The 14,878-nt window shown below is 33.6% G+C and overlaps 1 protein-coding gene across 3 annotated transcripts in view; it reads left to right on the plus strand.

Moving 5' to 3' along the window:
* Positions 1–14,878, plus strand: part of LRBA (LPS responsive beige-like anchor protein) — a 781,201-nt gene that overhangs the window by 148,003 nt on the left and 618,320 nt on the right. For all 3 annotated transcript variants that reach the window (XM_042983782.1, XM_042983784.1, XM_042983783.1), the window contains exons 18-20: positions 11,875–11,967; positions 13,364–13,472; positions 13,878–13,959. In XM_042983782.1, the coding sequence (XP_042839716.1) occupies positions 11,875–11,967; positions 13,364–13,472; positions 13,878–13,959 (284 nt within the window). The remainder of the gene's footprint in view (positions 1–11,874; positions 11,968–13,363; positions 13,473–13,877; positions 13,960–14,878) is intronic.

The following is a 14,878-nucleotide window of genomic DNA, read 5'->3' on the forward strand; positions in this document are numbered from 1 at the left end:
TTTTAGAATGGGAGAGCATGAGCAGGGTAGAGGGGCAGAGGGAGAGAGAGAGGAAGGGAGGGAGAGAGGGAGGGAGAGAGAGAGGGAGAGAGAGAGAGAGAGAGAGAGAATGAAACCTAGTCAGGCTCCATGCTCAGTGCAAAGCCTGATGCAAGGCTCAATCCCACAACCCTGGGATCATGAACTGAAATCAAGGGTTGGACGCTCAACCAATTGGGTCACCTGGGTGCCCCTCATTTTTCATTCTTGAAGAACTGTATTTGGATTTCTTGTTGAGCAGTTTTTTTGGAAATAAATTTTTGAATTATTTTTTCTGAATATAATTTTATTTGGCCTTCATGCAAGGATATTTTTGGTGCATATAGAATTCTGTGTGAAATTTTACTTATTTTAGTACTTTAAAATATTTTTCCATTGTTTGCTGGTACCCATAGTTTCTAATGAGAAATGTATGGTTATTTCAATGTTGGCTAAGTAAAAGGTACTACATTTTTGTACTTGCTATAAAGACATATTCTTTAGCCCTTCTACAGTTTCATTATGCTTTCTTTGTAATTATCACATTTTGATAAGCTTTAGACCCTTATTTTCATACTTTTTGCTTCAGTTATATCTTTTTCCTTTTACTTTGGGTCTCTAGTAATGTGAATATTAGGGCTTTTTATTTCAAGCTTCTTTCTTTGTTCTTCACATTTGATACTGTCTATTGATAAAGAAGCTTGCTATGTATGATAAACTTGATCTTCAACTTTATGGAGATTTGTTTTTTATATTTTGATATTAAGCTCATCTCATGAATATTTTATTTTAGATTTGTACATTTCAGTTGTATAATTTTAATATGGTTAATTTTATACTTTTTCTTTTGGTTGAGAACTATTTTCTGATCCTGTTAGACTGTGTTTCCTTTTACCTTCTGGAGTATATTTATAATAGCTCCTTTGATATCTTTGTGTGATAGTTCCAACAATTTGCCCATCTCATCAGCATTTGTTCAGTGTCTTTTCCTGTGACAAATGATTACATATTCTTGCTTCTTTGTATGTTGAGTAAGTTTTTAATGTGTCCTAGATGTTGTGAATGTTCTTTTATAAACTATGTGTTTTGTTAAAATGTGTTTTGTTAAAAAATTTGTTAAAATCAACAAATGTTGATGTTTTGCTTGTTTTAATAAGAAGGGTCAGACTACAAGTTCTACTTATCCTCTGTGTGTAGGGGTTACAGATATCACTCATTTAAAAAACCTGTCTTGTCCTGATTTGTGTCTTTTTTGCACATAATGTACTCAGGAATTAGGTGAAGAATTGGGTGATAATTCAAGTCTTTTTTCAATACAGAAAGATTTTGCTGTTCTGGTCTGTCTGCCCCTTGCAGGTATATCTCTTGGGTTAGCCTTGGGTTTTTATGGGCTTTTACAAAGATTTTGAGGATCTTTCTTTCCCATTTCCTTCTTTTCAGGTCTACACCACACCCTGTGTCCTCCTTCCCCGCACCCCACCTCCTGTACAAACCCGTTTTGTTAGTTCCCCTAACCAAAGGACAGTTTTTGTCACATTATTTGCCAGCTGAGCTTCTGACATCCACCTCTGAAATAAAGGCTCACTTTTGGGTCAGATTTAGAAGGGAAAAGTAAAAATTGAGACTCCTTACCTTCATAATGGGTAATTCTCCCAAGTTTTACCTCCTTTACACCAATGCAACTGCTTTTGTTTAGTACTTAGGAAATTGCTTTTTGCATTTTTTCTTGTGGTTTTGGTTCTAATATGTAAGACTGAGAGGCTGTTATTAGCTTCACTCCATCTTCATTGAACCAGAACTCCCTGTTGATTTTTTTCGTTTTTTAAAAATTATTTTCTATTTAATGGTTTTATGATATTATATTTCCTTTCTTCTTTGTGGACTTTATTTCTTGTAAGACATGTCTGTTAGTAATGAATTTTCCCAGTCTGTTCATCTGAAAATACTTTTGTTAGTCTTAATTTTTTGATAATAGTTATTCTGGATATAAAATTTTAACAGATAGCTTTCTGTTTGCACTTTGTGATTTAATTGACTTTTGGCCTCTACTATCTTCAATGAGATGTCATCCTTGTATTGTTGTTTTCTTTGGGTTGAGTCCTATTTCTCTTGATGCTTTTAAGCTTTTTCCTTTGTCTTTGAATTTTGACTATTTTGTTTAATTGTGATCCTCTTTGTTTTTATCCTTTTTTGGTTTATTGAGTTCTTGAATCTGCAAGTTAATGTTTTTCCATCACTTTTTGCCAGATTTTTCCCCATGGTTTCTTCAGAAATTTTTCTTGCCGCTGCCGCCGCTTCTCCTCCTCCTTCCTCCTTCCTTCTTCCTTCTTCCTCCTTCCTCCTTCCTCCTTCCTCCTTCCTTCTTCTTCCTTCTTCCTCCTTCCTCCTTCCTCTTCCTTCTCCTTCTCCTCTGCCTCCTCCTCCTCCTCGTCGTCGTCCTCCTCCTCCTCCTCCTCCTCCTCCTCCTCCTCCTCCGACACCTGCATTATAGCTATGGTGGAATACTACATTGTCTCACAGGTTTCTAAAAGTTCGCTAATTTATCTTCCATCGTTTTCTCTTTGTTCTTTGGGCTCACAGATTGTGTCTTAAAGCTCTTAAAGCTCACAGATTCTGTCTTTTGCCATATGAATTTGCTAATGAGTGCCTCTTGTGAATTTTTCATTTTTCTTATTTACTTTTCAACTCTAGATTCTTGTATTTCTTTTTAAAAAAATTTTTTAATTAAAAATTTTTAAAAATGTTTATTTTTGAGAGAGAGAGAGAGACAGAGTATAAGTGGGGTGGGGCAGAGAGAGAGGGAGACACAGAATCTGAAGCAGGCTCCAGGTTTCAGCACAGAGCCCCATGCAAGGCTCGAACCCATGAACTGTGAAATCATGACCTTGAGCTGAAGTCTGGTGTTTAACCGACTGAGCCGCCCAGGCGCACCCTCCCCCAACAATTTTTCTTAATGTTTATTTTACTTTTGCAAGAGAGGCATGTACGCAATTGGGGGAGGGACAGAGATGGAGGGAGACACAGAATCTGAAGCAGGTTCCAGGCTCTGAGCTGTCAGCACAGAGCCCTATGCAGGGATTGAATTCACGAACCCATGAGAACCTGACCTGAGTGGATGTTGGACGCTTAACTAGCTGAGTCACCCAGGGGCCATGTGGTGCTTTTTTATAGTTTATTGAAATTTCCTAATTGTTTACTTATTGTTAATCTAGTTTTCTTGTAACTCTTGATTTTCTTACCTCAGTGTGTAGTAATTTCTCAAGAATTAATGCCTCTCAATTTGTTGTTTTGTTGGTTGAATGGTTGCATGTGAAAGTGTTGTTTAATTTTATTTCTGTCTTTTTTTGTGGAGGGACATGCTGACTTCCACGTTGGCATTAATGGAAGTCATTCTTGCTTTTTTTTTTTTTTTTTTAAATAGTATGCTTTAAATTTTGGTACTTTCCCAGTCTTTTACTTATTGTGAACAACTGAAAAATATGTAAATTGGACTAATATATGGAAATGTGAATAATTAGTCCTGTCTATATGTGGTTCAACTACTTTTAAAAAACACTGAATAAAGAGATGTATTGAATATTTATATTAGTTATAGAAAATGGAATTAATTTGGGAATGATGAGTAGGTAGTTCCTTTAAATCTAATTGGAGTTCTGTGGAAATAATTTTTAGGTCCAAAATTCAGTATGAGATTGTGTAAATTGTAGATTTTCTGTCTCTTTTTTGTCTGTCTGTCTGCCTGTCTGTTGTTCTTTCCATCTTTCTGTTCTTCTTTTTTGAGCTTTTTCTTTTTTAACTTCTTTCTTAATTTCTTTTATGATTTAAAGAGACAGAATTCAAATGGAGCATTGATATATAATTTCATTATCTGTTTATGGTCACATTGCTGCCTAAAATATATTACCGTAAGTTTTAAAGGCCAACATGCAAAGGGCGCAGATATATTTAGTGAAGCTTTCATACTAACTGAAAGTCAAATGGAGTGTGACATAGACTCAAATTGAAAAAAATGGAGAAAATTGGAGGGAAGATAGTCTTTCATGATGCAAGATAATACAGGTATGCTACACTGCATAATAGAAGTCAGTAGCATTTCTAAATTTTAAGTGGCAATTTAATTTCCATTAAATGACATAAACTTTCTCATTTATTTGTTAAATATAAATTCTTTTTCACCATCACATCATTGAGACGTTATTTCCAACACATATTCTTCCTATGTGTTCTGATGCAGTGTCAGTCACTTCATAGTCCCTGTTTAAATTTTAAGTATCAAATTTTTAATTTTTGAGTCTCATGAGCTTTAATCATTTATTTTTATGTCTGTGAACAGATTGAAATAATTTGTTACTTTTCAAATTACTCTTTTTGGTGTTTCTATTACCTGAATATTTTCTTCATTGAAACTGCTATAGTGTACATGCCATAGTACATTTCAATATAGAAAAAAGATATATATGTGTGTGTGCATATATACATTATATATATAATGTCCATGTGTGTTTTATTATATGATTATATGTATGGTCAGAGTAAAATAGATTATATGAAAACAGTCCCCAATTTTAATAGTGCTTCTTATGGATTAATTTTATCTTTTTCTACTTTTGTTTCTATTTCCAATAGAGAAATGTATATATATTTATAAATTTTTTAATAGTTAGAAAAATATATAAATGTCATTGAAGTGGTACAGGATTTTCCTGCTCTAATGTGAAGAATGGTTTTTGTGTTAAATAGGGACTAAACTTTGATCAGAAAGCAAAATATGCTCGCTTTGGTTTTTCAAAGTTTAGTGGTTATGTTTAGTAGATATATAAACTAATTGGATTCTGCTTTAGTGAAAAATACTCAACACTTAAAAAATTACTTTAGGATAAATATTAGGTATATGGATCTTATTCTATTAATTTTGGTCTTCTCATGTGATTAATACTAATAAAAATTTGAAAGTAATTATAGTTTGATCTAGAGTTCATCTTCTGGTGAAATCATTGTAATTTTAACCAAAGATTATTTAAGTTAAGCTATAGCATTCATAGATTAATTCTGTGTTAAAATATCTTTGAGTGTTGTGGTTTTTAAACTGCTATTAAGCTTATGTTAATATTTCTTTTACGAATAATTTAATTTTTATTTACTTAATTTAAATCATAGAAGGAAAACTTTTATAAACATAATAGTGTTGTCCCAGTAATTGAATGTTATAGTTTTTTAAATACAATTTGAATTAAAAATAACCAGTTTCACATATCTCATTTTATGAGATTACAATGTTTATGGGCCTAGATGTTTTTAATTAATATTTTAATAGGAAACAAAGTTCTTTTCACATATTTCATTTCTGTCAGCTACTAGAGGATCAAGGTCTTTACTTTTTGTTCATAGTTATGTTTTTTCAGACTTAGTTATTGAAGACAATTTTTTTAATGTTTACATTAAACATCAGAGTGTGAGCGGGGAAGGGGCAGAGAGAGGGAGACACAGAATCCAAAGCGGGCTCCAGGTTCTGAGCTGTCAGCACAGAGCCTGATGTGGGGCTTGAACTCACGAACCGTGAGATCATGACCTGAGCCAAAGTCGGATGCTTAACCAACTGAGCCACCCAGGTGCCCCATTTCAGACTTAGTTATTAAGCATTAAAATTTTTATCTAGGAGGATAGTTGAAAATCTTAGTATTTTAAAATAATCATAAACTTTTCAGATTTTTTTCTAAATGTTTATGAGGGAAGAAATGGTATAATGAATTAATTGAATGTTTTTTTTTTTACTCAAATTGTGTATGATACTCAAATTTTTCTATACTTTGTTTATGTTCAAATCAGTGGTCTGGTGGCTGAATGCCCTCGGAGATTATTTAAAAACTTAGATTATTATGTAAATTTTGAGAATTGATTATGAAATTTGTTTTAGATGTCATTTATGTTTCAGTCTTTTGCTTTTTATTTTTTATTATCATTCATTACCTGTTGTCATTATCATTCATTTTCCTGTTCCTTTGCTTTCCATGGTGAAAATTATTTACGGATTTAAATATGTGTTACCACTAAACAGTGCTTTCTTTGTATTGATCTTAAATGTGGTAACTTCCAAAGGGCATTGTTAAGCCTGCAGTAGAGGAAAAAATAGTGACTCAGAACCAGCTTTATGCTATACAATTTGCATAAGTATATTTATGGGTGTATATTAAATCACCATATTTTCTAAATGTTTTAATTTGTTCTCATTTTTTGGTTTTCATTAAAAGGAACAATAACTAGTAGAGATAAGCAAGTTTTTCTCAAAGACTTTTTTTTTGGAAGAGTTGTAAAATTTAGAGGGACGTATAGAGGTTTCCCATATACTCTCCTGTCCCCACACATGTATACTCTTCCTTATTATCAACACACCCATTAGAATTTACAGTTGGTGAACCTACATTTACACATTATAATCATCCAAAGTCCATAGTTTACATTATGCTTCACTGTTGGTATTGTACATTCTGTGGATTTGGACAACTGTATAATGGCATGTATCTGTCATTTGGTTATCATACAGAGTATTTTCATTGCTCTAAAAATCCTCTGTGCTCTGCCTGTTCATTCCTTCCACACCTACCCCCAATCTTTGGCTCCCACTGACCTTGTTACTATCTCCATAGTTTTGCCTTTTCCAGAATATCATATGTTTGGAATCATACAGCCTTTTCAGATTGGCTTCTTTCACTTAGTAATGTGCATTTAAGATTCCTCCATGTTGGGGCACCTGGTTGGCTCATTTGGTTAAGCATCCAGCTTTGGCTCAGGTCATGATTGTGGTTCATTTCCAGCCCCTCCAGGCTCTGCACTCTCTCTTTTTTTCTCTCTCTCTGGACCTTGTGGGATTCTCTCTGTCCCTCTCTGCCCCTCACTCATTCAAACTCTCTCTCTCTCTCAAAAATAAAATAAGAAAACAAACAAAAATTAAAAAAAAAATGAATCTTAAAACAAAAAAAGATTTCTCTATGTCTTTTCATGGCTTGGTAGCTCATTTCTTTTTAGTGCTGAATAATATTCCATTGTTGAGATATCCATAGTTTATTCATCCATTCATGTACTGAAGGACATCTTGGTTGCTTATAAGTTTTGCCAGTCATGAATACAGGTGCTATAAATATGCATATGCAGATTTTGGTATGGACATGGTTTCATCTCCTTTGGGTAAATACTGAGGAGTATGATTGATGGATCCTATGGTAAAAATATGTTTAGTTTTGTAAGAAATTGCCAAAATCTCTCTTCCAAAGTGGCCATACCATTTTGTTTCCCCACCAGCATTGGATGCGAGTTCTTACTGCTCTACATACATGGTGTTGTTGGTGTTCTGGGTTTTGTCCATTCTCATAGATGTGTGTAGTAGTATCTCGTTGTTTTAATTTGTATTTCTCTGATGACATATAATGTGGAGCATCTTTTCATAGGCTAATTTTCCATCTGTATATCTTCTTTGGTAAGGGTCTGTTAAGTTCTTTGGTCCGTTTTTAAATAGGGTTGTTCCCTTTTTTTTATTGTTGAGTTTTAAGAGTTCTTTGTATACTGTGGATACCAGTCCTTTATCAGATGTGTGTTTCACATATATTTTCTCCCGGTCTATCTTGTCTGCTGATTCTCTTGCTATTGTCTTTTGAAGAGCAGAAGTTTTTAATTTTAATGAAGTCCAGCTTATCAGTTATTTTGTTGTGGATTGTGTCTTTGGTTTTGTATCTTGTATCACCATACCCAAGGTCATCTAGGTTTTATCTTACGTTGTCTCCTAGGAGTTTTATAGTTTTGCATTTTACATTTAGGTCCATTTTGAGTTAATTTTTATGAAAGGTGTAAGGTCTGTGTCTAGATTCATTTATTTGAATGTGGACGTTCCAGCATCGTGTTTTGAAAGAGTATCTTTGAGGGGCGCTTGGATGGCTCAGTTGGTTAGGTGGCTGACATCAGGTCAGGTAATGATCTTGCAGTTCGTGAGTTTGAGTCCCGAATTGGGCTTTGCGCTGACAGCTCAGAACCTGGAGCCTGCTTCAGATTCTGTGTGCCCCTCTGTCTCTGCCCCTCCCCAGCTTGCATTCTGTGTCTCTCTCTCTCTCAAAAATAAATACACATTAAAAAAAACTTTTTTTAAACAAAAAGAGTATCTTTGGTCCATTGTACTACCTTTGCTCTCCCTTTTGCCAATACCATACTGTCTTGATTACTATATCTTTATAATAAATCTTTTTTTTTAACATTTACTTATTTTTGAGAGAGAGAGAGAGAGAGCAGGGGAGGAGTGGGGGGGAGAGAGAGAGAGAGAGAGAGAGAGAGAGAGAGAGAGAGAGAATCTGAAGCAGACCCTTTGCTGGCAGCAGAGAGCCTGATGTGGGGCTTGAACTCATGAACTGTGAAATCATGATCTGGGTTGAAGTCAGACACTTAACCTACTGAGCCACCCAGGTTCCACAGTTTTATAATAAATCTTGAAATCACATAACATTGGTTTTCCAACTTTGTTTATCTCCGTCAGTAATTGTGTTAGCTGCCCTGGCTTTTGCCTTTCCATATAAACTTTAGAATAGTTTCTTGATATCCACATATCTTGTTGAGGTTTTGGTTAAAATTGTATTGAATCTATAGATCAAGTTGGGGAGAACTGAGACATTGAGAATATTGAGTCTTCCTGTAAATGAACATAGATTTTCTGTCCATTTATTTAGCTCTTTTTTTTGGTTTTATGCATCAGTTTTATAGTTTTTCTCATACATATCTTGTATATATTTTGTTAGATGTATATACCTAAGTATTTCATTTTTGGGGAGTGCTACTGTAAATGGTATTGTGTTTTTAGTGTCCTATTCCACTTGTTGATTATTGGAATATAGGAAGGCAGTTGACTTTTGTATATGAACTCGGTATTCTGCAACCTTGGTATAATTGCTTATTAGTTATAGGAGGTTTTTTTTGTGTGTGTGTGTGCCAATTCTAGATGTTCTTTGAACAAAGACAGCTCTATGTGTTCCTTAGCGGTCTGTATACTATTTATTTCCTTTTCTTGCCTCACTGCATTAGCAAGAACTTCCTGTACAAGGCTGAAAAGGAGTGGTGTCTTGTACCTGATCTTATTTGGAAGACTTGATTTTTCTTGCTATTAGGTACCTTAGCTGTAGGGTTTTTGTGGATAGTCCTTATGAAGTTGAGAAAAATTCTCCTCTATTCTTAGATTATTTAGAGTTTTTAACATGAATGGGTGTTGGATTATGTCAAATGCTTTAAAAAATTTTTTTTAATGTTTGTTTATTTTTGAGAGAGAGAGAGAGAGAGAGAGTGTGAGCAGGGGCAGGGGAGGGGTAGAGAGAGAGGAAGAGACACAGAACTCGAAGTGGGCTCCAGGCTCTGTGCTGTCAGCCCAGAGCCTGATGTGGGGCTTGAACTCGTGAACTGTGAGATCATGACCTGAGCCAAAGTTGGACGCTTAACCGACTGAGCCACCCAGGTGCCCCTCAAATGCTTTTTTCTATATCTACTTATACTAGTAATTTTCTTATCTACAGATTAATTGATTTCATGATAGATTATATAATTTGATTTGCAAATCTTGAACCAGTCCTTGCATCCCTGGGATAAATTTGTCATGATATATAATTCTTTTTATGTTTTTTTGCATTTATTTGATAATATTTTCTTGAGAATTTTATTTCATCTTTTTTTTTTTAATGTTTATTTACTTAGAGACAGCATGCAAGTGAGGGTGGGACAGAAAGGGAGAGAAAGAGGATCCCAAGTGGGCTATGTGCTAGCAGTGCAGAGCCCATGTGGGGCTCACTGGAACTCAGGAGCCATGAGATCATGACCTGAGCTGAAGTCAACAGTCTGATGCTCAACTCAGTGAGCCACCCAGGCGCCCCTCATTTTTGTTAATGAGACTTATTGGTCTGTAGTTTTCTTGTAATGTGTTTATTTTCATTTTAATTTTTATTTTGGTATGGGGTAATGCTGGCTCATAGAATGGTTTAGGAGGTATTTCTTCTGCTTCTGTCCTTTGAAGGGAATTGTAGAGAATTGGTATAATTTCTTCCTCAATTTTTGGTAGAAGTTACCAATAAACCAGTCTGGTTCTGGCCCTTTTGTTTTGGTAGGTTATTATTTATTGATTCACTATCTTTAGTCATTATAAGCCTATTTAGATCATCAGTTATTCTTTTTTTCCCTTTTTTTAAAATTTAGATTTTAGTTAATTACTATACAGTGCAGTATTTGTTTCAGGAGTAGAATTCATTGATTCATCACTTACGTACAACACCCAGTGATCATCACAAGTGCCCTTCTTACTACCCATCACCCATCTAGTCTATCTCCCACCCCTCTCCCTCAGGCAACCCTCAGTTTGTTCTCTATCATTAAGAGTCCCTTGTGGTTTGTTTCCCTCTCTCCTCTCTTTTCCTCCTTTCCATATATTCATGTGTTTTGTTTCTTAAATTCCACATATTAGTAAAATCGTAGATCATCAATTATTCTTGGGTGTGTTTTGGCAGATTATCTCTTTTAATGAACTGGTCTCTTTCATCTAGGTTATAGAATTTAAGGGCATAGAATTGTTCATAGTGTTCCTTTATTATTTGTTTTATGTTTATGGGATCTGTAGTGATGTTCCTTCTTTCATTTCTGAAAATAGTAAATTGTGTTTTTTTTATTTGTTAACCTGGCTAGAAGCTTATCTCCTTTATGGATCTTTTTCAAATCAGCTTTTGGTTACATTGATTTTCTCTATTGATTTACTATTTTTAATTTTTTTGTTTGCCACTCTAATACTTATTTATTTTCCCCTGCTTACTTTGGATTGAGTATTCTCTTCTTTTTTTAGTTTTCTAGGGTGGAAGCTTGATTAGTGAGTTAAGTTTTTTCTTCTTTTCTAATAATTCACTGCTATAAATTTCCTCGTAAGGACTGCTTTTGCTGGATTTCACAGATTTTAATAGCCTGTTTTCATTTTCATTTAGTTTAAAATATTTTTAGATTTTCTTGAGACTTCCTCTTTGACCTACATGTTATTTTTTAACATTTTGTTTAATATCCACGTATTTTGGAATTTTGCAGCTATCTTTCTGTTAATGATTTCTAGTTTAATCTCCTTGTGGTCTGAGAACAAACAATATATCATTTCTGATCTTTGCATTTGTTTACATGTGTTTTATAGCCCTGAATGTGAGCTACTTGGTGAATGTTCCATGTTAGCTTAAGAAAAATGTGTATTCTGCTGTTACTGGGTGAAATAGTCAATAAATGTCAATTAAATCCAGTCAATTGATGGTATTGTTGAGTTCAATTATGTCCTTAATGATTTTCTGTCTGCTGGATCTGTTTCTGAGAGCGATGTTAACGTCTCCAATTATAATAGTGTATTCGTCCATTATTCTTCTTGCAGTATTATCAATTTTTATGCCACATTGTTTTATACTCTATGGTTAGGCACATACATGTTATAGACTATTATGTCTTATTGGAGAATTGGCCCCCTTTATCATCAAGCAATGCCCTTCTTATCTCTGATAATTTAACTTGCTTTAAAGTCTGCTTTCTTTGAAATTAGTGTTAATTATTCTTGCTTTCTTTTTATTAGTGTTAGCATGGTTTATGGTTTCTCCATTTACTTTTAGTCTGTATGTGTCATTATGTATAAAGCGGGTTTCTTGAAGACAGTATAGTTGAAACGTAAGTTTTTAAATGTCAGGAATTTGTATTAAATTCACCCATATCTTGAAATTAGGTTTATAATCATGAATATATAAAAATAAATGTATACCTATGTATTTTAAATCTTTACTTTTGAATAATATATTAGTAATTTGTTTTTAATTTTAATTCCTTCAGTGTTATCTATAAACTTATGGCATCGACAAGTGAAGGAATCAGAGTACAAGCTCTCAAGGCAATGGGCTATTTTTTAAAACACCTGGCCCCAAAGTGAGTATAGTGTTCATGAAATCTAAAATGGGTTGTGGTATATTACTTTTTATTTTATAAATCTTTGGAATAGTATTTTTGTTCTGTGATTTCTCTAGTTCCTCTTCTCTTTATTTTTATTTATAAAATCTATGTAAATTTAATCCCATTTCTATATATTAAAAATAAAATGGAAACAGGAATATATAGGTTTTTAAAAAATATTTATCTATTTTTTTTGCATGTGCAAGTGGGGAGGGGCAGAAAGAGAGGGAGAGAGAGAATCCCAAGCAGACTCCAGGCTGAGCATGGAGCCTGATGCAGGGCTCAATCCCACACCTGGAAGATCATGACCTAAGCCAATATCAAGAGTTGGATGCTTAACTGACTGAGCCACCCAAGCACCCCAGTGTAGTTAGTTTTATATGAAATAAATTTTCCATTTGTTCTTCATTCATTATAAGAGTACATTTGTATAAATGGAATTTTAGAAACCATGGAGACTTCATTTCATGGGGGTTGATCATTTGCTTTATCTGTACTATAAAGCTGATATTTTAACCTAGATAGTTGTCATAGTATGTTCTGTTATATGGATAACTGAAAACTGAAATTTTTGTATTTTTTTCTTAGCTGAATGTAGATATTCATATCCTACCTATTGTTCCTTATACCATGTTGGTTTATTATAAAAATTAACATTTGTGGCAGTAGAGAAGTGTTGGCAAACTATGGTCTTTCTGTGGATTCCAGTTGGCTGCCTGTAAATAAAGTTTGGTTGGGGCACAGCAACAATCACTTATTGGCTTATTATATATGGCTGTTTTCAGATTGTGACAGCAGTATTGAGTTGTTGCTACAGAGCCCATTTTGTCCACAAAGCCGAAAATATTTACTATCCAGCCATTTGCAGAAAAAATTTGATGAATCTCAGGGTAGAATTGAAGTTTATGATACTTTAGTTTCTAAATTTTTGCTTGGAAGTTTAATTTTGGTGTATTTATCTTCACAGTATTAATTTTCTTTCATTTTTTCTACCTTTTTCTCCACATTGTTTTTCTACTTAACAACTTACTTGGCTTTAGATTTCATCCATAATAGAGTTTAGCTCAGTGCTGATGGAGAGTAGAAACCAGTTAATAAACAATTGCTCTGAAGATTTTTGGTGTGCTGTGACATAGCCAGTCTTGTGTATATATTTTTTAAACTTCAGCTGTGCTTACATTGTAGTTTGTATTTCTCTGCTTAAAGATTTTGTGGCCTTATGAATTCTAGGTTAAAGAAAAGTGGGAGAGTTACTGAGCTGGAATTTATGGATAATGTGAAAAACATTTTTGTATCTTCTTCATCCAACTTGCATACTAAATAGTAGATAATAGTACTCTGCATTTGATTATTTCTTTTTATGAAATCACAGAAGAAAAGCTGAAGTCATGCTTGGACATGGATTGTTTTCATTGCTAGCAGAAAGACTCATGCTTCAGACAAATTTAATCACAATGACCACGTATAATGTTTTGTTTGAGGTAAGAATATATTTAGAATTTAATCTTATTTCATATTTTGAGAATGACTTTATAAGCTAGTTGCTAATGTCTAGATGAAATAAGGTAATTTAGATTTGATACACAGTTTTGAAATTAGTTATATAAAGCACATATAGCTGCATCTTAAATCTATTAATCTGTTAATTATTAAACAGTATGGACATCTCTGTTAAGTATTTCCTCCATTGTATTGATTGTTTGATGTCTTGTTTTGTAATTAAGTAAAAATAGAGTTACAATGTTGAAATCATTTATTTTATAAAATACAGAAGATGGTTAGCATGACAGCATTGGACTGTATACTTAACATTGATTAGTGCTGACTTATGTTCATTTATATTAATGGTACAGTGATTATGCTAATCTATTGTTTTCCTTCTGTAGATTCTTATAGAACATATTTGTACTCAAGTGATACATAAACAGCATCCAGATCCTGATTCTTCAGTAAAGATACAGAATCCTCGTATGTATTTTATATACTTTTATTTTTTTGTTTTTGTTTTTATGGACATTTAATTGACATATAATATTGTATAAGTTTAAGGTGTACAACTTAATGAAACAATTTGATATATGTATATATTGTGAAATGATTACCACAGTAAGGTTAGTTAACACATCCATCACAGTATCTTTAGAATTTTTTGTGTGTATGTGTGGTGAGAACTTTTAAGATCTGCTGGTTTGGTAACTTCTCATTGTACAATACTGTATTGTTAACTAATTGTAGTCACCATGTTGTACATTAGATACCCAGAACTTACTCAGCTTATAACTGGAAGTTTGTATCCTTTGAGTACTTTCCCACATTTCTCCCCTTATTTTTTATACTTTTAATAAGTACTTTTTGGGGTGCCTGGGTGGCTCAGTAGATTGACCGTCTGACTTTAGCTCAGTTCATGATCTTAAAATTTGTGGGTTTAAGCCCTGCATCAGGCTCTGTGCTGACAGCTCAGAGCCTGGAGCCTGCTTCTCCTTGTCTCTGCTCCTTCCTCACTCGTGCTCTCTCTCTCTCAAAAATAAAATTAAAAAAAAAAAAAAAAAGTACTTTTTGCCAATAAAAAGAAAGTCACTGAGAAAAACCTGAAGTTGATATTGTTGAGAACATAGTGTTCAAAGAATGTTTCATTATAGGGAATGATATAATGCTACTTTTATTTTTGGTTAATATTGAATATAACATCTAATTAACCTTAGGTTATGTGGAAATGTTTATATAGAGGTTTTGAAGAATTGTGTATGTAAGATACTGATTTAATGTATGTTCAGATTTTCAGTAAAGTTTTGATTGCACCATTTAGTGATGTCAGGCCAAATTACATGAACCATGGAGGTAGCTTTCATCTTAAATTAATGTCAAGTTAGGAATACCAAGTTTGGAA

The sequence above is a fragment of the Panthera tigris genome, chromosome B1 (assembly GCF_018350195.1).
Source record: "Panthera tigris isolate Pti1 chromosome B1, P.tigris_Pti1_mat1.1, whole genome shotgun sequence".
Classification (NCBI taxonomy): domain Eukaryota; kingdom Metazoa; phylum Chordata; class Mammalia; order Carnivora; family Felidae; genus Panthera; species Panthera tigris.